The 22,853-nt window shown below is 42.0% G+C and overlaps 2 protein-coding genes across 9 annotated transcripts in view; one reads left to right on the forward strand and one right to left on the reverse strand.

Moving 5' to 3' along the window:
• The window catches only part of ANAPC16 (anaphase promoting complex subunit 16), a 32,612-nt gene extending 12,399 nt beyond the window's left edge, over positions 1-20,213 (reverse strand). The window contains exons 1-4 of one of the 4 annotated variants that reach the window (XM_036998884.2): positions 20,078-20,213; positions 7,281-7,449; positions 2,108-2,182; positions 165-917 (exon numbers count right to left, since the gene is read on the reverse strand). In XM_036998884.2, coding sequence (XP_036854779.1) covers positions 868-917; positions 2,108-2,182; positions 7,281-7,422 — 267 coding nt within the window. In that variant the 5' untranslated portion in view covers positions 7,423-7,449; positions 20,078-20,213 and the 3' untranslated portion in view covers positions 165-867. Of the gene's footprint in view, positions 1-164; positions 1,380-2,107; positions 2,183-7,280; positions 7,450-7,566; positions 7,591-20,077 lie in introns of those variants that run through there. The other 3 variants (XM_036998883.2, XM_073240885.1, XM_073240886.1) reach the window with 3 other exon arrangements.
• ASCC1 (activating signal cointegrator 1 complex subunit 1) overlaps positions 19,739-22,853 on the forward strand; it is a 147,095-nt gene continuing 143,980 nt past the window's right edge. For 2 of the 5 annotated variants that reach the window (XM_036998880.2, XM_036998879.2), the window contains exons 1-2: positions 19,739-20,009; positions 21,605-21,746. In XM_036998880.2, the coding sequence (XP_036854775.2) occupies positions 21,635-21,746 (112 nt within the window). In that variant the 5' untranslated portion in view covers positions 19,739-20,009; positions 21,605-21,634. Of the gene's footprint in view, positions 20,010-20,105; positions 20,215-20,275; positions 21,445-21,604; positions 21,747-22,853 lie in introns of those variants that run through there. The other 3 variants (XM_036998877.2, XM_036998882.2, XM_036998878.2) reach the window with 3 other exon arrangements.

The raw sequence follows: 22,853 nt of genomic DNA on the forward strand, positions 1-22,853 counted from the left end.
ATCAACTGAAATCTATTCCAAGTTCCAAGATTTTCTTCTGCCAGGGCTATGTGACATAAGCAGGTCTTTAACTTCTCTGTACTCAGATTCCTTACTGACTTGATGAGGTCACCATCATCCTGTCAGGCTGTATATGTCAAACATTTTGAACTCCTGAGATTAAGGCCAGTTGCTACTGGAATTATATTTATTCATATTTAAGCAACTCTAAGCAGCTGAGGTATAAGTTATTGACAAGAAAGACTAATGTCTGAGGCAAAATTTGCACACGGTCTAATAAATGGTTTTCCTAACTGTGCAGTATGGATCCTAGGGTCCCATGAGGGGGAACAAAGAAAAGCTTTCTAGGTTTTTCCTTATCATGGTATAAAAACCTACTCAGATATTGATCAGATAAAGTCATATACTTCTGTAAAGACAAATATCCCTGATTTAAAGCAAATCTACCATTTGTTTGGTAGAAATGCTTTATAGATTTCCTTCTTATGAAAAGTAATTTGACCTTATCCCCCTATCCCAAATCTCTGAGACTTCTGAAAGGATAAAGAAACCAATTTGGAGCTCTTTCACAGGATTTATTTGCTACAGAATTGCCTGAGCCCACCAACAGGATGAACTCAGGATTTCTGTGTTTAAAAGGATTTTGTTCACTGCTTTATTTTTATAAGTGCTTCAACATTCAAAAAGCAATTCTTTTTGCCAGAATTTGGCATGTCTAGAAGAGGTTAGAAAAAGTTAGAATCTATAGAATTAGATGTCTAAAAATAGAAAATCCTCTGGACATTTAAAAATTTCTCATTTGGACAGGTCCTGAGTTGAAGTCACATTCTTCTGCAAAAAGAAGTTTTAGTTAAAGAATGCTGTATTTTATAACTCCAGGTCCTGACCTCGATCTTGACTGGTGAGGATTCCAGGCACTGCAAAAATGACAGGGGAGATGCCATTCAGTTGGCCAATTCTGGCATGTGTTGTACCTGGCTTGTGAAGTATTATAAATATCTTTTAAACCCAAACCTCTTGGTTCTCTGATGCCGATTGTCTTAATCTGATTCTCAATACTTTTAAAAACAAATAAACAAAACTTTTCCCCAGACGATCACACATTTAAGTATTTGCTGCTTGTGGACAGATACAGAGAAACCAAGTATGGATGTGAATTAACAATTCAGTGATGGAGCTGTGAATCTCTGGATGGCTTTGTAAGCTGTAAGTTCCCTGCTGATCCTGCACTTGCTGTGCAGCAGAGGTGACCATCTAGCAAAGTCAACCTGAAGAGGGTGTGAACCCCAGCAGCTGCTCGATAGGTTTAAACCGCCACTCATCTGCCTCCAGCTCTTCTACCAAACCAGCTAGCTTTTCCATCCGTGCAACCTGCTGATCTGTAAAGAGTCAAGAGGTAATGTATAACATTTTACTGCAAGAAAGTCACCAGCCACCAATACAGTGATTGGCTTAGAAATAATTTTTAGAAAGATTTTTCCTCCCTTAATAGTCTAGTAATGGGGTCTTACTCTATGCTGGTCAGAAGACTTAATCTTTAAAAGAAAAAAAAGTAGAACGTATCCTCCATTGTGATTTGTGTATAGCCTAGGGTGACTGGCAATTGCAGCTTTCCCCCCACATTATGCTTTCAATGGAGAAGTGGTCTGCCGAGGGAACATAGTTCCCTGACGCATAAATGAAGGCCTGGTGAGGTAAAATGAGACAGAAAAGGTGCTACTAGGTGTGGGCTTCTCAGAGTCCAGATAGACCATGAGGTATTACATAAATACTTGGATATGAAGATGATGATGGTAACCAGTAGAGGACAACAGTAAAAGGAGGTTTTAGAAAGGACAGGAAAAAAAGCAACAGAAGAGGAGTAGGAACTCTCCTAGAAAACTAACTCTTTTGACTTCAACTCTAAGGTTCACTGTGGACATTATGTCTGGATTAATACCATAGAGTGCTCTTGTCTGCAGGTAATCTAGAAAAAGTCTACTTAAATAGCCTTACTTAGTTTGAAGAGTTTTTGTGACAGAGCACACTGATCTTTCTGAATTCTCCTCTTTCACCCTTTCCTGTAAATTTATTCTCATAGTTAAGTACACAACACTCATGTGCTTACCATGTTTCACCTGTTTAAGTGTAGATGCCACTTGATAGCTGAAAACAGATTCACAGAGGAATCTCTCAGAGCCGTCTACAAATGGAAGAGGAAGAGTTTTAACCTGCTGTAAGGGTTTTATGGCTTCTGATAAACCAAGTAAATAAACATTGAGTCCCTTCTCCCTTCTTTTTCCTGCTTTTACATGGAGGGTCTAGTTTTCAGTGTTTACAAAAAAAAGGGCCTCTGTTTCATTTAGAACACTGCTGTGTTATAAAGGCTACTTCATCTATACCTAGTATATTAAAATAGTCCCTCTATTTGTTTAAGAGTTTAAAAACAGTATTATAAAAACAAAAACAAGAAACCTCAGTCTGATGTTCTGGTCAATATTTTCCCCCTCCTAGCCTGACAGTTTCTTAATGTTCTGTCTGTATGTCAGGCAAACATGGACACCTGACACATTTGGCCACGTGGTCCCTGTGCTATCAAAATACAAAGTGTACCAAAACTCTAAACCATTTTCATTCTAAAAAGTAAAGCTGAGTATAGCTGTTATTGATTTTTAATATATCAAATTACATCATTATGACCATCACAAAACAGTGCTGGGAAATTTCATTCTGTAAACGCAGACTGTAACCTTGATTTTCCAACTGAAGCAAAATTCTGCAATTTGGATGATAAGAGTATGGTGCAATTTCAGAACCTAGCACCGTATTGGTGCCAAGAACTGGCAACAACAAGGTAGCTAACTCAGTCATCACAGCACTTGATGACTGTGAAAAAAACTAGTTCATGTTATTCCTTGTCAGACAAGGGCTGATATAGCAAAAGATACTCTAAAAGACATAGAGCTCTTGTAGGAATATGTAACTTATGGAGAAACCATTTGGGGAAGGTATCTTATTGACAAAAATCTTAAAACAAATGCAGGGAGAGGACTTAGCTGTCTTTCTAGGTGGTTGTCCATACCAGCACTATTAGGTGTCAAGCACTCACATCAGTCATGGGTCGGTGTGTCAGCTAGGTATTAAGTGACAAAGAGGACTAACACGTTCCGGCTTCATGCTGAGTTTCACACAAGGCAGACCTTATTTCAGAAGTCATGATAAACAATAAGAAAAACTATAGATATTGTATCCAAATGGCTTGAATATACAACCAAAAAAAGGGACTCTGCCCCATATTACCTTCGAAATTTATGCCAAAAAAAGTTAAATTATTTTCATACATATTAGGTATTGATATATACATGTACTGTGTGTGTGTGTGTATATATATCTGACATGTACCATTGTATATTGAAATAATATATTATGTGTTATTTCAAAATTAACCTATTTCATAGTGATGTATACTTTAGGGAGAGTGTTACATTATTAAAATTCGACTTCTTTTGTATATATTGGGCTATATGGCATATGGTCCTATCCCCTCCTCCCACCCCCAATCCTCTGGTTGAATATAAGTCATCTGTGAGATTATCTAAACTGAGCAAAACATTTTTTTATTTTCAATTAACTGAATATTGCACTGACTGTCTAGTTTAAATATCTAGGTAAGCTAATGATATCACTGAGTATTTTAGATAAGGGCAATGGGCAGCAAATAACTATGAATTCCATTATGGGAAGAGGGACTATGAATGTTTGACACCAATCATGCAATTTATTATGGGTTTTCTGTGTAAATATACCAGTGTTCATTATCCTAGTCACACTCTTGCTTAAAGTGTCAAAGTAGAACTCAAGTTTTATTTTAGAAAGTGCAAAGCATGGAGAATTAGAGCTCACTCCTCAGGTGGTTTGAACTTTAGGATTATGGGCTGGCTGTAAGGATTAGGCTAAAATGTATTTGGAAGCTCTTGGAAGTGCTACCTACCACTTATATTTAAACACTGCTGCTATCAGGATAAAATGCTTAAGTTATAACATTTGCATTATTTCCCTTGGTAACAAACTTCAAAGCAAAAGGATGTAAGCTAAGCTAATATTTCAAAAAGGCACCTGTATATCACCTTGCCACTCCATACGCCTGTGGCACACACTTTGCTGCTTTGCAGCTCTGTATTAACCACAAATCCACCGCTTTTTAGCTACATCCTATTAGATGTGGTATCTGTACCAATCTAACGCTGGGAATTTCTCCAGAGAGGAATCAGCCTGGGGCAATCTGTTTTCCATTTAGAAATTGTAATCAAACCCTTTGTAACATACTAAGTTGCAATACATCAGCTCTCCTCCTAAGGGACAAGCAAAGGTTTTAAATAGTGAAAAGTTCAGTAAATTGCCCAAATCTAACGCCATTGCCAACTCCAGTAAATAGGATGCTAACAAATTCATTTAAAAGAATATTACCTCACAGCAGGAAATAAGACCAGATAATTTATACTTCAGTGGCCCAATGTCACTAAAATTCAGCCACTTCTGGGCTGGAAGGCAGTCTCTAATTTGCTCACTAATAAATGGGTGAGGACAATCTTAGCCACAGGCAGAATGCTGAAAACTGCTGTACAGATCTTCCTTGACATACAATGGGGTAATGTTCTGATAAACCCATTTTAAGTTGAAAAGTATCATTAAGAGGAAAATACATGTAATATATCAAACCCGTGGAACATCATAGCTTAGCTTAGCCTACCTTAAATGTCTCAGAACATTTGCATTAGCCTATAGTTGGGCAAAATAATCCAACATAAAGCCTATTTTATAGTAAAGTGTTGAATATCTCATGTAATTTATCCAACACTGTACTGAAAATGAAAAACAGAAGAGCTGTATGGGTACAGAATGGTTGTAAGTATATCTCTTGTTTAGTGATTGTGTGGCTGACTTGGGAGTTGAAATGTGCCATTGCCCAGCATCTTGAGAGTATGTTACTACATATTGCTAGCCCAGCAAAAGTTCAAAATTCAAAACATGAAGTAGTTTCTACTGAATAATGTGTTGCTTTTATACTATCGTAAAGTCAAAAAATCGTAAAGTAAACCACCATTAAGCTGGGGACTGTCTGTACACTGCTTATGTGAGGTATCTGTTATCAGAGAGCAGATGCATGAAAAAGTTAATTCACAAGGTTAACTATAGGTTATTTGGGTTTATTATCCTAGATTTAGGAAGATGGAAGATCAAGTTGAACCTGTTAAGATTATATACAGTATCCAACCTTGATTCCTGACTGCTTTTCTTTCTTACTCTAAACAGGCAACTCTTCCCATTCTATTTTCACATTCGATTAAACTACTTTTAGAAAAATGGTCAGGTATTTATGCATTTAATTATGCATGTTAACTGCATAATAGTATCACCTATAAACATGGTAGAAGATGCTTCCATGTCTAATATCCTTGCTAACTCACATATAGCAGTATTTTTTTTAGTTTAATATTTTTGATTTGGCCAGGATAGTTGAAGGATTGCCATCTCTAATTTTCAGTCTGTTCTTAAGTTAAGGAGATCTAAAATATCGGTGAAACTTTAAGCCTAAGGAAGGGAATCAAAACTGCATTGTGAATTTAAACTCAATGTAAGTTGATCCTAAACAGAAAGCCAACACATTCCTCCATGAAGCACACTGGGATGGAATAAAAGTGGTTAGAAATATAACATTCCAAATTATCTCAGAAGCTTTTCTTCTTTAATGTTTCCAAGTAATCTGGTGTATCCTGACAAAGAATGCTGACAGCTTTGAGACTAGAGGTACCGCTGTAGCCATGTAGCCAGAATTGAAATGATCTCAATCGTAGGAGTCTACTGTTAGACACTAATTCCTCTTTTGTAGCTATATATAATGCATTAAGTTATTTAAGTGCCTCCAGCTTTTGATTTGTTTTGTGGGAAACTTCCTTAAGACTAGGTCTCTACTGCATATAATTGAAGTCACAATATATATTTAGGGTCAAATATGATAAACAAGGCCCCAGTTGTTCATTACCTCCAGACTTAGTGATATTAACTTGAGTATTCAGTTAACACAATTAAAGAACCTGGAAAGGCAAAGGCGGAAGCACATACACCTCAGATATATCACTAACTACACTACCTGATTGCCCTTTGCTAGTCATGATTGGAACCAATTCTAGAAAGCTTTATGGTCCCAGTCTTCTCATGTTTTCCTGTCACAAATGATTCTTCTGGTTTGCCCAGCTTAACCCAAAACTTTTTTTATTATACCTAATATAAATAAAAGATCATCCCCAAAAGTCAGCTCCTAACTGTGAACCTTTCTCAGAGACATTTCCAGATTAATTTTTAAACATACTTACTAAAACTTGCAATGTTTAAAGCCAAAAAAAATGAATATATAATAAAGCACAAAAGTGCTAGAATCAGGTAGATTGAGTCCTTAACTGTTCGCTGATTTTTTTCAAAGTATGATGAATAGTTTAATAGTTAAAGACCACTTTCATGAGACTCCCCTCCCCTGGATGTTAGTTAAAATAAAGATTCCTGTGCTGTACCCTAGACTAATTCACAATCTCTAAGATGGGCCAGAAATGTGCATTTTATATAAGCTCTTCTATGCTATTAAGAATTTATTGTTCTACACATAATGCGTGGGTGGGGGCATGGGGAAGGCAGCATAGCAACCACAATGTTGTTCATGTAAGTCTATATTAATGATACCAAAATGTGCTGAATAAGATAGTGGATGATCTGATACAAATCCAGCTATCGGTGCTAGAAAGACCACATAGCACTGTGCTGCAGTGGGCCAGGAGAGCCATCTTCACATGTAAGAATAGTATAGTAGTTTTTATTTCCTGTTAGGACCTCTTTGATGGGGTTAAACTATATGTACATTAACTACATTAGGAAAAAAATACCACAAACCTACTAACCAAAGGAAGGCAGACTGGTGCCAGGACAATGCAAGTTGGAGCAAGAGGTCAAGAGAATTCCTTATTCCAGTGCTGACTCTGTCTTTATCATGGTCATATCACTTAAACTTTTCTGGGTCTAAATAACCCTAAATGACCTCCTTGATTTCCAAAGTCTTTTTCATCTCCAAAATTGTGATTCTGGAGAAAGATTTGTGTTTGAAAGATATTATCTTGAAGTGGGGACAAGAGATGAAATGTGGAGCTGAAATCAGGGCAGACTTGTCTCTAATCCACTTAATAGCTTCTTTATAATTAATATTCACTGCAGGTCTGAATCCAACTATTCAGCAAAAAGCAGCATGAGCTCACCTTCTAACATCTCTCCAGCGCCTTTGGGGTAGGTGAAAAGGGCTTTCCGTGGTGGGCCAAGGTCTGAGACACTGAAACCAGATCCAGCGACAGAACTTCCGCTGACGCCACCAGCTGAAGAGGATGATGAAGATGCAGCCATTTCCTTGTTAGTAGAATTCTCACTTCACTGCAGAGAAAAAGAGCAACTGGCAAGTTTATGGAAGGGAGATGAACAACATTTCATTCTAGGTGCCAGAAAAGCCAGCCTACAGTTTAGTAAAAAATTAGCTCCCTCCTTTTCTACCTTCTCCAATTCCATAATCTTTTATTGATGCTTCAGACCAAAATGTCACTCAGGATTTTAAGTTAAAATATGATTATTCTTAGTTTTCCTACCTAAAACACTGCATCCTACCATTAGCAAACTGTTTATGTCACTTGGGACTGACTGTGGGTTATTTATAGGTTCTGAAGGGGTGATATGGCAGTGCCATCATAGCAATTTGAGGAAATAAATTATATGAGGATAATCCAACCATTCCTCCTAGGACAGTTTGTCTTGGATACATCCTGACTAAGCCACACCAAGAAATTCCCTTATAAAATTTTCCAAATAAATTCCAAAATAACACTGTGTTCTGTTCCCAAGGAAGGGAATTGGTTAGGAAATACTGGTCCTTTCACTAAAAAATGAAAAAAAAAATTTCATCCAACTGTAATTCCCAAATCAATCACTTGGTGGCATCCCCAAACTGGAACAAAAGAGCTCAGGAAATGATCTTAGAATCCATGGGCTTTTAGAAATAGAGCAGCTGTGAATGCTTAATCCTACATCGTATCAACAAGTCCAAATGTAAATTAGGAAGTATATATTGAATACACAATACCTTACAAAAGTTCAAAACAAAAGGACTACTTTGGTCATAGAACCTTATACCACACATTTACAAAAGATTCTAAAAAAGAATGGTCTAGTATTGTGCTATCTAATGGAACTTTCTGCCATGATGAAAATGTTCAAATGTTCTATTTTTGAGCTGTCCAATACAGTAGCCACCAGCCTCATGTGGCTAGTGTAACTGAAGAACTGTATCTTAAATTTTATTTAATGTTAACTGAAGTTCAAATAGTCACATGTGACTAGTGGTTACTGTATGGGATGGTGGTCTAGTATTTAGACTAAAAAGTGACTTTACACTGAATTATACACTCTAAAATGGCTAGTGGTTAATTTATTTTTATTTTTTATTTTGGTATCATTAATCTACAATTACATGAAGAACATTATGTTTACTAGGCTCCCCCCTTCACCAAGTCCCCCCCACAAACCCCATTACAGTCACTGTCCATCAGCGTAGTAAGATGCCGTAGAATCACTACTTGTCTTCTCTGTGTCGCACAGCCCTCTCCGTGCCCCCCCCAACATTACACATGCTAATCGTAATGCCCCTTTCTTTTTCCCCACCCTTATCCATCCCTTCCCACCCATCCTCCTCAGTCCCTTTCCCTTTGGTAACTGTTAGTCCATTCTTGGGTTCTGTGATTGTGCTGCTGTTTTGTTCCTTCAGTTTTTCTTTGTTCTTACACTCCACATATGAGTGAAATAATTTGGTACTTGTCTCTCTCCACCTGGCTTATTTCACTGAGCATAATACCCTCTAGCTCCATCCATGTTGTTGCAAATGGTAGGATTTGTTTTCTTCTTATGGCTGAGTAATATTCCATTGTGTATATGTACCACCTCTTCTTTATCCATTCATCTACTGATGGACATTTAGGTTGCTTCCATTTCTTGACTATTGTAAATAGTGCTGTGATAAACATAGGGGTGCATCTGTCTTTTTCAAACTGGGCTGCTGCATTCTTAGGGTAAATTCCTAGAAGTGGAATTCCTGGGTCAAATGGTATGTCTATTTTGAGCATTTTGAGGAATCTCCATACTGCTTTCCACAATGGTTCAACTAATTTACATTCCCACCAGCAGTGTAGGAGGGTTCCCCTTTCTCCACAACCTTGTCAACATTTGTTGTTGTTTGTCTTTTGGATGATGGCGATCCTTACTGGTGTGAGGTGATATCTCATTGTGGTTTTAATTTGCATTTCTCTGATGATTAGCGATGTGAAGCATCTTTTCATGTGTCTGTTGGGCTAGTGGTTAATTTTATGTTTTATGAATTTTAGCTCAATTTTAAAAAAAGGAAAAAAATGACTTTAAAAGGATGTTAAAAATCAATTCCCTCTTTAATGGCCAGGATTTTAGCTGAATCTTTTTTTGCTGGGAGCAAAATGAAAATATTATGAAAAGCTTAAGTTTGTTTTTGAATAAAAAAAAAAGAGGGAGTGCCATGCACATAAATTTTGTAAATACAGAATCCAGTTTTCTAGTAAACAAAGTCATATACTGCACATTTCTGAAATATTGGCTGTTGTGTTTCCTTGATTTTGTGATGATGATTAAAGGGTGTCAGGGAAGCACAGCTTAGTTTCTGATTTCATTATATGTCTACAAGTACTATTTGTTAACACTGAAGTGGGATATGGGAACAGTAAGGCCATTGCTATAATTAGAATGTCATTCTATTTAAAAATGTAAATTGATTAAGGACATTTTCAATCTTGCTATTAGATCACCTTTCCTTTTTTTTCTGAGCTCTGCAACTTTCCAAATTATATTCATATTAATAGAAGCCAACAACTTTTCAAATTAGATTCACATCCAGTCCTTTGGACCACGCTAGCTTAATATGTAGCTTGATAAGTTTTTAAATGCTCTTTTAAATACAACTTAAGCAATAATCAGTCAGGTCCAAATTTCTAAGAGGATTCCTGTTTGGGATTCACATAAAATATATACATAGTTTGGCCATCTTTTGGAGAATAGCTCAGTCTTACTTTCCATCAGTTCAGAGTAGAACCTTCTGTGAACTGTTTCTCTCTCTATCTCACCTGAGACTTAAAACTCTGATATTTTCCTACACCTTGATAAATGTTCTATTAGTTGCAAATGCAAGGGCCACTTTATACTTTGAAATCAGTTGCTCAACAGAGCTCTCAAGCAACTGCCAGAGTGAGGACACAGATATACACAGAATAGACACAGAGTGACTTCTAAATGAATACAATCAAAGGAATTCCCTTTCATCCAATTTTCTTTCAAACTCAGAACTAATAATACACAAAATAGCCAGGGTTGAAAATTGGCAGAATTAGCACAAAGCTAACTTTAATATTACTAGGCAGTTTTTTGCTGAGGTAGAAAGATTACATCCAAGTCATTTCTAGCTTTAAAGATTTCGGTCAAATTTTGAATGCTATCAGCAGGTGGTAACAGAAGTTAAAGTAAAACTAACAATAAACCCTAGTTTTTAAGTACTCTATGAAGCAGGCATTCTGATACATAAAACATAATGGTTGGCAGCCTGTACTGAGTAACTGTTGATTTAAATAAATGTTTGCTAAAAGAGTGAAACATCTTACAGGGATCACAGATTCCTTAAAGGCCATCTAACCCAACTCCCTCATTTTATAGCTGACAAAACTGAGGTGTAGAGACTAGTTTATTTGCTGTGATATTTTTCAAGCAATAGCTTTGTTAGCACATCATGTGCCATGTGAGACGTGAACAGCATAGTGGTTAAGGCCTCAGACTCTGAAGCTTCTTGGTTTTGGGTTCATGTCCTGATTTTGCTACTACTTGCTGAATGACTGGACAAATCACTTAACTTTTGTTCCTCATCCCTAAAATGGGGATAATAATAGTACCTACCTCATAAAGGTGTCATAAAGGTTAGTATAACTAAAGCATTTGGGACAGTTACAGTCATAGTAAACAATAAATATTTGCTATCCAAAATCACTAATGGGTATTTATTCTTGAATAACCTTTTTCCTATGCAGATCCATTTTTCACACTTATGTCCTAACACACTTACTAATGGGAAAGTTCTAATTCTTATCATTTGACATAAATTTGGCAGGATCCTAAAGGGAAAATGCCCTTTGAAGGGTCCCCACCAGTAAGATGGCAAACTTCCGGCTTCTCTTCGGGGTCCTCAGTTCCCGCCGGCGCCACCTGAAGCCCAATCACCTCTCGCCCCCCTCCCAATCCCAGCACCTAGCCACCAGCCACCAGCCCCGTGGAAGTGACACCTCAATCAATTCATGCCCCTTCCTATATAACCCAGCACCTTTTCCTAATAAAGCGGAACTCTCCGGTGAATTGCTGCTATGTGTCGCTCCTTTCCTTTCATTGGTGCCGAAACCCGGGAGACGGGACACCCCAACTGGGCCCCGTCTTCCCCCCGACACCAGCAGCAGCTTGCCCTCGTCCTCTTTTTCTGGCGCTGGCTCATCACACTCAGCACTCCTCTCTGGCCTTTAGGTAAGTTTTCCCCCCGGAGTGGGCCACTCTTCCCCGAGCTATCACAGTGCCATTGACCGTGATCGTCCGGCAAGGCCCTGACGCTCAGGGATGAGGAGGGAACTCTCCCCGCCTCAGGTCTTCACGGCTGCGGTGGACCCTCAGGCCCCTCCTCCGACAGTCATAAATCCCCGCCTCAGGCCTTCACGGCTGCGGCCGACTCTCAGGCACCCCCCTCCAACAGCCATAAACGAGGTGACTCCTTTGTGGATGAGAACGCTCCCTCCCCCCACCCCCCTTCTGCTCCGTCCGCCGAAAACGCCTAAAGCTAGGTACCTTGTGACTCTGGCACTCTGCCTTCTTAGGGAAGTCTGGGTGACGACCCACACTTCCTAAGAAATTCCGACTCGTATACGAGTTTCCGCAGACCACCAAGGATCATCGGGGACGCCCTTTGTCTCCTTGTGGTCTGCTTCCAGTCCGAGGATCTCTGTTCGTCTTCCCCTGTTTGTCTCCTTCTCTGTCCTTTAGCCATGGGAGCCTCCTCATCCCTCCCTGAAGGTTCACCTCTTGAATGCCTGCTTAAGCATCTGGCTACCCTCTCCCTGACGCCTGATATAAAACCAAAACTTCTCCATAAATATTGCTCCCAAGATTGGCCGACATACCCCCTAGACAATAACAACCAATGGCCTGCAGGGGGAACTCTTGATCCTAACATCACTCGCGATCTTTTTAACTACTGCCAGCGCCTGAAAAACTGGAAGGAGATTCCCTATATCGAAGCTTTCCACCTCCTCCTCCCCCAGCCCCCTCCCAAGTTCTCCTAGCCTGCAAGCCGCCCCCGCAGAAGCCTCCCGTTCACTCCCTTCCCCTTCTTCTCCACAACAGCCCTTCTCCCTTCCTCCCCCACCATCTCCTCCCCCATCTCACCTCCTCCGCCTTCGTCCCCCGCAGATTAAGCCTGAGCCTTTCAGCCCCCCCTTTAACTAGGTCCCAAGGGCCTCCTCCGTCTTTGCCCTCATCACCTGTTTCTCCCATTAGGGACCGCCTTTGTCTTCTCACATGTTTGTAGAGAGAATGGGAAAGCACCTCCCCCCATGTCTGAACACAGCATGGGAAAGCACAAGCTAAACAAAAACTGGTGCAGTCCTTAGAAGTTACCTGTCCACAAAAACATGTGCAGTCCTTAGAAGTTATCTGTCCACAAAAACATATCTTGCCAAGACTCCTCACTCTGAAAATAGGGAGACCTTAAAGATGTGTAGAAACACCGCCCCTGCTTCTAGCTATGCACTTCCCCCACTTGCCGATGTGGCAGGAAAAGAAAACAATGCATTCCATAAGCAATTAACTGGAGCCCTGCTGTAGCTCAATTAGTAGAGCATGGGACTCTTAACCTCAGAGTCATGAGTTCAAGCCCAACTAAAGCAGCAGAGGCAAGCAGCTGGGCTGCTAGCTGGCGACACGTGAGTCCAATTCTATCTTTCTTTATTTTCTTTGCCCCCCCCCTTCTGCACTTCAGGACCTGCTCGACTAAGCATGGCTAGACCACGTCACTCCCACACAGACTGAGCCAGAACCCTTCAGTCCCCCTCAGACTCGGTCCCGAGGGCCTCCCAAAATTATCGCCCCCCTCTGGGAAGTAGCAAGATCCGAAGGCATCGTGTGCGTTCACATCCCTTTCTCCTTAGGAGATTTAGTCCAACTAGAGAAATGCCTAAGTTCCTTTTCCACTGATCCCACGACATACATCAGGGAGTTTCAATGGACCCTCCAGTCTTACAGCCTCACACATCATGACATTTTCATGCTCCTGGCCAATACTCTCCTCCCTGAAGAGCGTAGACGAGTTTGGGACTTCGCCCAAATGCACGCTACCGAAACCCACAAGACTGACCCCACCTATCCCCCTGGCCCCACTGCTGTCCCTGAACAAGACCCACACTGAGATTATAACACCGCCATGAGTCTCTGCTCTCGAAATATTTTTGCCTCCTACTTAATAGCAGGTCTGAAAAAGGCAGCTCGTAAAGTAGTCGATTTTCAAAAGCTCCAAGACATAATTCAAAAGAGAGATGAAATCCCCTCCGAGTTCTTAGACAGACTCACTCAAGCCCTATTACAGTATACCAGCCTAGACCCAGAAACACCTAAAGGAAGACATGTCCTTATGACATACTTCCTAGCTCAAAGCTACCCCGATATTAAAGCTAAACTCAAAAAGTTAGAACAGGGCCCCGCTACCCCACAGACTGAGATCCTAACAGTAGCCTTTAAAGTCTTCCATAACCGGGAGGAGAAAGAACGCGGTAAACAAAAGGCTGATCAGGCCAATTTCCAGATGTTAGCCCAGCTGATAAAACCCACAACCTGGGCGCCCCTCTACAGACAAGCCCCCCCCCCCAGGAGCTTGTTTCAAGTGCGGAAAAGAAAGACATTGGTCAAGGGCGTGCCCCTCCCCCAGATCTCCTACCACCCCATGCCCCAGATGCCACAAAAAGGGCCAATGGGGGTCTGATTGCCCAACCACCCGAAGGGGAGGCTGGATGAACAACCCCCATCCTAAGCCCGCCATAGTGGGGCTGGCAGAAGAAGATTGACGGGGCCCGGGGGCTTCTTGCCCGACCATTTCCATCACCAAACAGGAGCCCAGGGTTACTTTAAGAGTAGACGGTAGCCCCATCTCCTTCCTCCTAGATACAGGAGCCACCTTCTCAGTCTTGTGAGAATACCGGGGCCCTACCACGCCAGCCATTACTCCTATAGTCGGGGTAGGAGGTAAACAGATTTTCCCATTAAACCCCCCCCCCTTTTTTTATGCACAATCCTAGACAATCCCATACCTTTCTCCCACTCCTTCCTGGTTATGCCCCAGTGTCCCATCCCTTTACTAGGACGAGACATCCTTTCCCTCCTCCACATTTCCATAACTATATCCACTCCCACAGCCCCCAGTACTCCCTTTCTGATGGCCCTCATAGCTGACGACCCCCCTCTACCCAATGAAAGCTCCGGTTCTGCCCTCATACACCCTTGTAAATCCCAAAGTTTGGGACATTACAAGCCCCTCCGTGGCCCTATGTCCCCCTGCCTCTATCAAATTATGTGACCCCTCTCAGTATATCTGTCAGGCCCAATACCCCCTAACCACTTCAGCCCTCATAGGCCTCCAACCCATCATTCAAGCAGACCCACTCACTCCCCATTTAATACCCCCATATTAGCTGTTAAAAAAACCAACGGATCTTTCCGCCTTGTCCAAGACCTTCGCCTCATCAACATAGCCGTTGTCCCTATCCATCCCTTAGTTCCAAATCCATACAGCCTTTTATCACAGATCCCTGCCTCAGCATCCCACTTCTCAGTCCTAGATCTCAAGGACCCATTTTTCTATCCCTCTAGACCCCTGCTCCCAAGATTTTTTCATCTTCACCTGGACGGACCCATACACAAGACATTCTAAACAACTCACTTGGACAGTTTTGCCACAAAGCTTCTGAGATAGTCCCCATATTTTTAGACAGGTCCTAGCTCAGGACCTCAAACAGTTTCATCATGATCACTCCAAGTCCACCTTATAATACATAGACAATCTTCTACTCTGCAGTCTCTCGTGGGAACAGTCTCAACTTGACACTGCCCTCCTACTTAACCTTCTAGCTTCCATAAATTACCGAGTATCCCCCGTCAAAGCTCAAATCTCTTCCCCTTCTGTCACTTACCTCAGATTCCTTCTATCTCAACAAAGAAAGTCCATTACCTTAGACAGAAAATAGCTCCTCTCTGACCTGCCCATTCCCAAAACCAAGACAGAAATCCTTTCCTTTCTAAGCCTGGCTAGATATTTTAGAACGTAGATCCCTAACTTCTCCCTGCTCCCTGTTGGCAAGACCCCTATACGACCTCAGCAAGAGCCCCCCTAAAAAACCATTATCCTCCTCACCCCGACACTCCTTCATTAAGCTCTGTCAAGCCCTTGTAGAAGCCCCAGCTCTCCATCTTCCTGATTTGTCGAAGCCCTTCTCATTATACATTCATGAGAGGTCCAGTCAAGCTCTAAGAGTCCTAGGCCAATATTATGGCCCATCCTTTGCCCCAGTAGGTTATCTGTCCAAGCAATTAGACCCCACAGTTCGGAGATGGGCCCCCTGCCTACGAGCATTAGCCGCTAGACAGCTCTTGCAGAAAGAAGCTCATAAACTGACATTCAGGGCGCCCCTTACCATCTGTCCCCACATCACCTAAAAGATCTCTTAACCTACAAGTTTACAGACTCTCCCTCCCTCCAGACTCCTCACCTTACTGTCCTCTTTCCTCCAAAATCCCATTCACCTCCTTTGCCATCCATACCCGAATCATGACTTTTTCCTCCTTTACTGCTCTCTTGCTTTTTTTCCTCATTCTTATTGTCTTCCCCGCCACCCCAGCCTCCTTTGTATGGCGATTCAAAGTCAGAGAGACTTACACACAGCATCAAACAAAAGTTACTGCCCTCATTGCCACACCAGACTGCCCTCTGAAAAGCTGCTGAGCCTTTATACCTCCACTTTCCTCCCTCCACCGAAGTGTTCACTAGCAGCTACCCTTATTCTCCCTACCTCTGCTTCCTCTATGACCCAAAACAAGCCTATTGCAGGCGATAGCCAGACACCTACAAGAGATGTCCCTACTGGTCTTGTGCAGTTCACTACATGAGTAACTTCCAGTATCCACAGTATTACTCCTCCAACCGTTTCATGAAATATCCCAACGGCTCATTCTCCTTATCAATCCCAGATCCCTGGGACTCTTGATGAGCTGCCAGAGTCACAGCCTCAGTTTACTATGGGGGGGGGGTCCTCGACCCCCCACGGTACCCTTCATATCTCTCAAAAGTATGTTCCCTCTCATTCCCAGATCTCTCAAGTTGCATCAGATATCAGACATTCCGAAAAAGTCATTATCCAAACTCTTGATGGCGCCTCTTCATCTTCTTATCCCCACCCCTCTTCCCATTTCTCCTACTCTTCATTACAGCTCATTCAGGACACCACCATCTTTCTCAACCACACCCTTAACACAGCCAATTGTTTCTTGTGCGCATCACTACAGCGCCCACTGCTGGCCGCCTTGCCCCTTAATATTTCCAACTACTTCCATGCAGAAAGACAACCCCTCTGCCCCCTGGTAGACATACCCCTATGAGAACCAGAATACGCAGATAATCTCACCATCCACCACTGTGTAGGCCCAACTCCACCCCCCCCTCCAGTGCACTTCACTGCCTCTCTATCTACACCCCTACCTCCGGCTCTAAGACTTTTACGCAACTGGGACGCTTCTTTTGGTGTAATGGCAGTCTTTTCAACTCAGTGCCTCTCAACTCCGATACACCCTGCATTCTCGTCACCCTAATCCCACAGTTAACACTTTACAGCATGGCAGAATTCCTTGAGCTCCAACCTCCCTTGCCCTCGCACACAAAAAGAGCTGCTTTCCTTCCCATCATGGTCAGTAGCTCTTTGATCACCTCAGCCATTGGGGCAGGGTTTTCGGGAGAAGCCTTGGGTCACTCTCTATAGGCAGTTAGAGATCTCAACGCCAAACTTGAGGGAGCCCTGACATCCACTGCCGATTCTCTAGCCTCTCTCCAAAGACAGGTCACTTCGCTAGCTAAAGTCACCCTTCAAAACCAGCGGGCCCTAGATCTGCTTACAGCCGAGAAGGGCGGCACCTGCGTCTTCCTCTGAGAAGACTGCTGCTATTCCGGCATTGTAGAAACTAACATTACCAAACTCACCAACCTTGCCTCCAGCCTCCACTCTGCTTCCAATTCCAACCCATTCTCTTCAATACTAACAAACCCCCTCCTCACCTAGCTCTGGCCCATTGCAGGCCCCATAATAATCATTCTTCTCGCCTGTCTCTTCTTACCCTGTATAATAAAGTTCATCAAATCCCAAGTTGGAAAAATCTCTAATCAAGCTTTCAACCAGCTTTTACTCAGGAACTACCAGCTTCTGGCCACAGAAGATCCCTCACCCTCAGGTGACCTCCTCACCACACGCTGAGATGGACCCCTCTCTCCACTGGAAACTGTTCCTGGAAACAATGGCCGCAGACGCCTGGCTCCTGACACCCATATCCTCTTGGCACCATTGGAATCAACAGGTCCTCAACGTATGGTTACAGGGAACCTTCATTGATTTTCAAACCCGAAGAAGTCCACATCTACTCGTCCTTACTGCGGGGAGTCCTATCAACCCTTTCCTCCCAATCCTCAAGCCCTCACTCCCTTCTCCGCCCCTGTTCAGCAGGAAGCAGCCAGAGAGAAAGCAACGTCCACAAACCCATAGAGGAGAAAGGGGGGAATGAAGGGTCCCCACCAGTAAGATGGCAAACTTCCGGCTTCTCTTCGGGGTCCTCAGTTCCCGCCGGCGCCACCTGAAGCCCAATCACCTCTCGGCCCCCTCCCAATCCCAGCACCTAGCCAACAGCCACCAGCCCCGTAGAAGTGACACCTCAATCAATTCATGCCCCTTCCTATATAACCCAGCACCTTTCCCTAATAAAGCGGAACTCTCCGGTGAATTGCTGCTATGTGTCGCTCCTTTCCTTTCACCCTCCATTAATGCATTGCACACTTTGATTTCAAGGTTCATGAGCTTAGAATTTTGTGATTAGGAAAGGGGGAAGGAGTTGTCTTTCTACTCTCAAGGCATAGGACAGAACCTGGATCACACTCTCTCCTTAATGAATGATTAACAAATGACAGGACTAGCAGATCAGCAAAGGTTTATGCAAGGTCCATAGAAGCTTGGTGTCATGAGAGTTGGTCCATTATTTTCTTCCTCATTCTGTAGATCTGTTTACACAACTGTCTCCCATTAGGCTGTCAGGACCATGGAAGGTGCTGAGTAAAATTTAGTTGAATGAATAAATGATGATGAAGTAAGCCGGGGTTTGGCCCTCTCAGGGAAGCCTAGACTATTGGCAGTTGAGATCCTTATAGGAGAGTAATGTTTTGATAAGATGATCAGATGTTTATTTCATTTATGATAGGGATGACCTCATTTTCATAAACTACCTTCCTTCCTAGCAGATATATGCCTATTTTCTCTCTTTTTGAATTAAAGTACATTGATATACACTTTTATGAAGGTTTCACAAGAAAAACAATGTGGTTATTACTTTCACTCTTATCGAGTTCCCCCCATACCCCATTGCAGTCACTGTCTATCAGTGTAGTAAGATGCCACAGAGTCCCTATTTGTCTTCTCTGAGCTATACTGTCTTCCCCCTGACCCCACACACACCATGTGCACCAATCATGATATCCCACAATCCCCTTCTCCCTCCTTCACCACCCACCCTCCCCCAGCACTCCCCTTGGGTAACCACTAGTCCCTTCTTGGAGTCTGTGAGTCTGCTGCTATTTTGTTCCTTCAGTTTTGCTTCATTGTGATACTCCACAAATGAGGGAAATCATTTGGTATTTGTCTTTCTCTGCCTGATTTATTTCACTGAGCATAATACCCTCTAGCTCCATCCATTTTGTTGCAAATGCTAGGATTTGTTTCTTTCTTATGGATGAATAGTATTCCATTGTGTAATGTACCACCTCTTCTTTATCCATTCATCTACTGATGGACACTTAGGTGGCTTCCGTATCTTGGCTATTGTAAATAGTGTTGCCATAACCATAGGGGTGCATATGTCTTTTTGAATCTGAGAAGTTGTTTTCTTTGGGTAAATTCCCAGGAGAGGAATTCCCGGGTCAAATGGTATTTCTATTTTTAGTTTTTTGCGGAACCTTCATATTGCTTTCCACAATGGTTAAACTAGTTTACATTCCCACCAGCAGTGTAGGAGGGTTCCCCTTTCTCCGCATCCTCACCAGCATTTGTTGTTCTTAGTCATTTCTATGTTGGCCATCCTAACTGGTGTGAGGTGATATCTCATTGTGGTTTTAACTTGCATTTCCCTGATAATTAGCGATGTGGAGCATACTATGCCTAATTTCTTGAAAAAGCATCCTTTTTGAAAAAGTGTCCTTATCAAAGACGCCCAAGTAGGTACCCTGTTACAATGGCAAGTCATCATAAGCAATTATTAAAATCTATCATCAACAAATCGTCCAGCTGTATTCCACTTAAAGAGCTGGGTTACCATTCAAACAGATGAACCCAGGTTCCCAGCCTAGCTCCAAGCACTGATCCCTCACGTCCTTCCCCCTCGGTCCCAAAGGGGCGACGCCAAGCGATGCTGTCCCACTGCGCAGGCGCCAACCCTCGGGCCGCATGCGCTCTCAGTCTGGCGCGGCCTGAGGAAATTTCCTCGTACACGCCCTCTGCGACAGGCTCGGGTTTCTTCTCCTACCTTCACCGTTTCACTAGTACTTTCAGGTAGGTTCCTAGGGATCAACTCCCTTTCCAACAAGCTCCCGAGGGTCCCTGATCCCTCGGCCACTTACCTCAAGGGCTTTGGTACTTTCTCTTACAGCCCCGCCCCCAGGACCAGCCGGAGAGGCCGCGTTTACAACGACGAGGACGGCGGCGGGCTCGTGCCCGCGTGGTGGGCTGTGGTGGTGGGGACGGCGCGCGCGCGCCCGTGGGTTTGTGGGCGTGGCCGGGGCGGAGGCGGTCGGGAGGAGCGGGGAGGAGCGGGGAGGAGCGGAGAGCGCGCTCATCTTTCTAGTGCGGTTTTTCCTGACTACTTTTTTCTCATCACTTGCTTTGGTGTATTGTTTTTTGCTCGCTTTTGTGATGCAGGGCTTCTGCTCCTCTCCCATTTCAGGCCTTTCCTTTCTTGCTCTCTCTCCAAACCACCGTGAGGCAGGGTTAGGTTGGTCATTTCTCGTTCCTTGGGAGCACTGGTAACTCTGTATAGGAAAGGCACATGAAGAGTTTACTGTCTGAAACAGGTCTCTTTTTCCACAGCTCATCGTCTTGAGGGCTTGATCTTAACATTAAAGTCTATTTTTGTGGAGAGCCTTTTTTTTTTGAGAGGTCCTGGAGGAATAGGGTGCCACGGTGTAATGTCATTAAACTATTGCTAATTATGCCCCCTCTTCCTCCAGTCAAGTCTGTTGACCTTTTATGTTATATCTCACAACGCGAAAACTCCCATTAATTCTTTAAGCAAATTACCAATGAAAATGTCTTTGTTTACTGAGGGTTGGATTGAGCATTAGGCTATTTAGTAAGGATTGATCTGGTTTTTTTGAGAACCCGTAATTTTGGGTTTCAAAACTATTTAACCTATGTGGTAGGAACATTGGATGAACTTAAACCATAGCTAGGCTATAAGGAACCCTTGTCCAAAGTTATTGATTCATGAAGTGGTGACTGGAAGCTTGGCCTCTCAGTGAATGATGCACGTTTGTAGGGCAGTGGTCTATAGAAATTGAATTCCTCCCTTAAGCATTGTGTTATTTTGAAGAACCAGGTTGATTAAGTCATATTTTAACTTTGGTAGGCACCTGAATCTGCTTTGGGTATATATTTCTAGCACCTCCAAAAGTACTTAGGGGCTTTTTTCCCCACTCATGGGTTAATTATATATCCCCACTTCTCTTTTAATTATCATGCTGGGTAGAAAGGGTAATAATTTTCTTTGCAAATGTTTAAAACACAGGTTACATTTTACTCCCTTTAGGTTAAAGTCATAAAAAGACCTCTATGCTCTCTTCCGAAGTCACAGACAGGTGAAATATTAAGGGCTCAGTATTTTTTAATCACCTTTTTGGAGTACTGAATTGTTTGCAGATTACTGCGTAGAGTGAGCAGGAATGGATTCGTGTAGTGGAAAATGAAGCATTTGAGTTAAAACAGTTTACAGGTAAGCGAGGTCTAATGGAAACAGTGCTGCTTTTGCTTAGGATATGCTGTGAACGGATGCCTGTTTCTGTCCTTTTAGGTCTGTATGATGATGCATATGAAAGAGGTAGGGTTTTTATTTCTGATTAAAACAAAAGGTAAGGCGATGATTTATTTTTCAGGATCACATTGGAATATTTGGAGAAAGTATCATGGAAGTTATGCGCCCACAGCTCATAAGAATTGGTGGACGAATTTACAGGAAGAATCCCATCCAAGAACAGACTTACCAACATGAAGAAGATGATGAAGACTTCTGTCAAGGTAATTCTAGTTGCTCTTTGGTCAGATTAGAAATAAAATGTTCTCTGTATTGTAGAAGCAATTCTTTGCTTTTGTTTCAATGTGTTTCTGTATGAGCACTGAAATTTGTGATGTTTGGCCTCTCTTAGCACCATTTATGTTGACGTCTAAGGGGACTAATGAATTTAAGTTTGATGCATTCTCAGTTGGAATTTATAAATCAAGTTATGTTTCATCTTTGTACAAAGGTTTAAATGTAGTAAGGGGCAGTTTGGTTAACTATTAATATTAACCATTAATATTCTGGAACAAAATTTAGTTCCTTTATGTGTAAAGTTATGTATATATAAATATATAAATATATAAAGTAATATATATATAAATTATTGAAATAAATAAACATATGTAAAGTATTTCTTCCAGTGCCCAGTAATCTTAGCTGTTAATTATTGTTGTGTTATTTTTCTCTTCTTTTCAGTTATATACAGGCAGTTCCAAACACACACTAACAACATTATTATTATGTAGAGACACTTTTAAGAAATAAACTAAATGGATTATTTCCAGGCTAATTAACTTGGGCATGGGTTTAATGCATAAATAGGGCCTTTCAGGTTCTCTGTTTCCTTTTCCTTTTGGTTTATAAGCTTTTCCATGAGGCTGTAAGCTTTAGGCGTTAGCCTTCTCCATTGTTTCCGTTCAGCCTTGAGTTCCTTTATTTCAGCCTTCTCCTTTCTCTTTGTCTTGGCTGTATGGAGTAAGTTCTCCCTGTATCACTCCTAGCTCATTCATTTATATAATTTTGTGTCTTAATATTAAAAGCCACTGAGGTGTATAACTTAAAAGGATGAATTTTATGTTATGTGAATGACATCTCCATTAATAAAACATGTTTTTTTTTGGTAAAATTTTTTTTTACTCTGTCTTAGCTTTCTGGAAGAAAACAGTTACACAGTGATATGAATGTGCTACTGTCCCAAGGTTCCAAGCCCAGAAGATTTAAATAGATGTGTTTTACTTATTTTTCTTCTAAGAACAGACCAGAGGAATGTCAGAGCAATGTTCTGCCATGTAAACTGTTGGGCTGTTCTTTGTGCATTTTCCTTTTGTAAACCTTAAGAGTCATTG

This window comes from Manis javanica, chromosome 7, assembly GCF_040802235.1.
Source record: "Manis javanica isolate MJ-LG chromosome 7, MJ_LKY, whole genome shotgun sequence".
In the NCBI taxonomy this organism is placed as follows: Eukaryota; Metazoa; Chordata; class Mammalia; order Pholidota; family Manidae; genus Manis; species Manis javanica.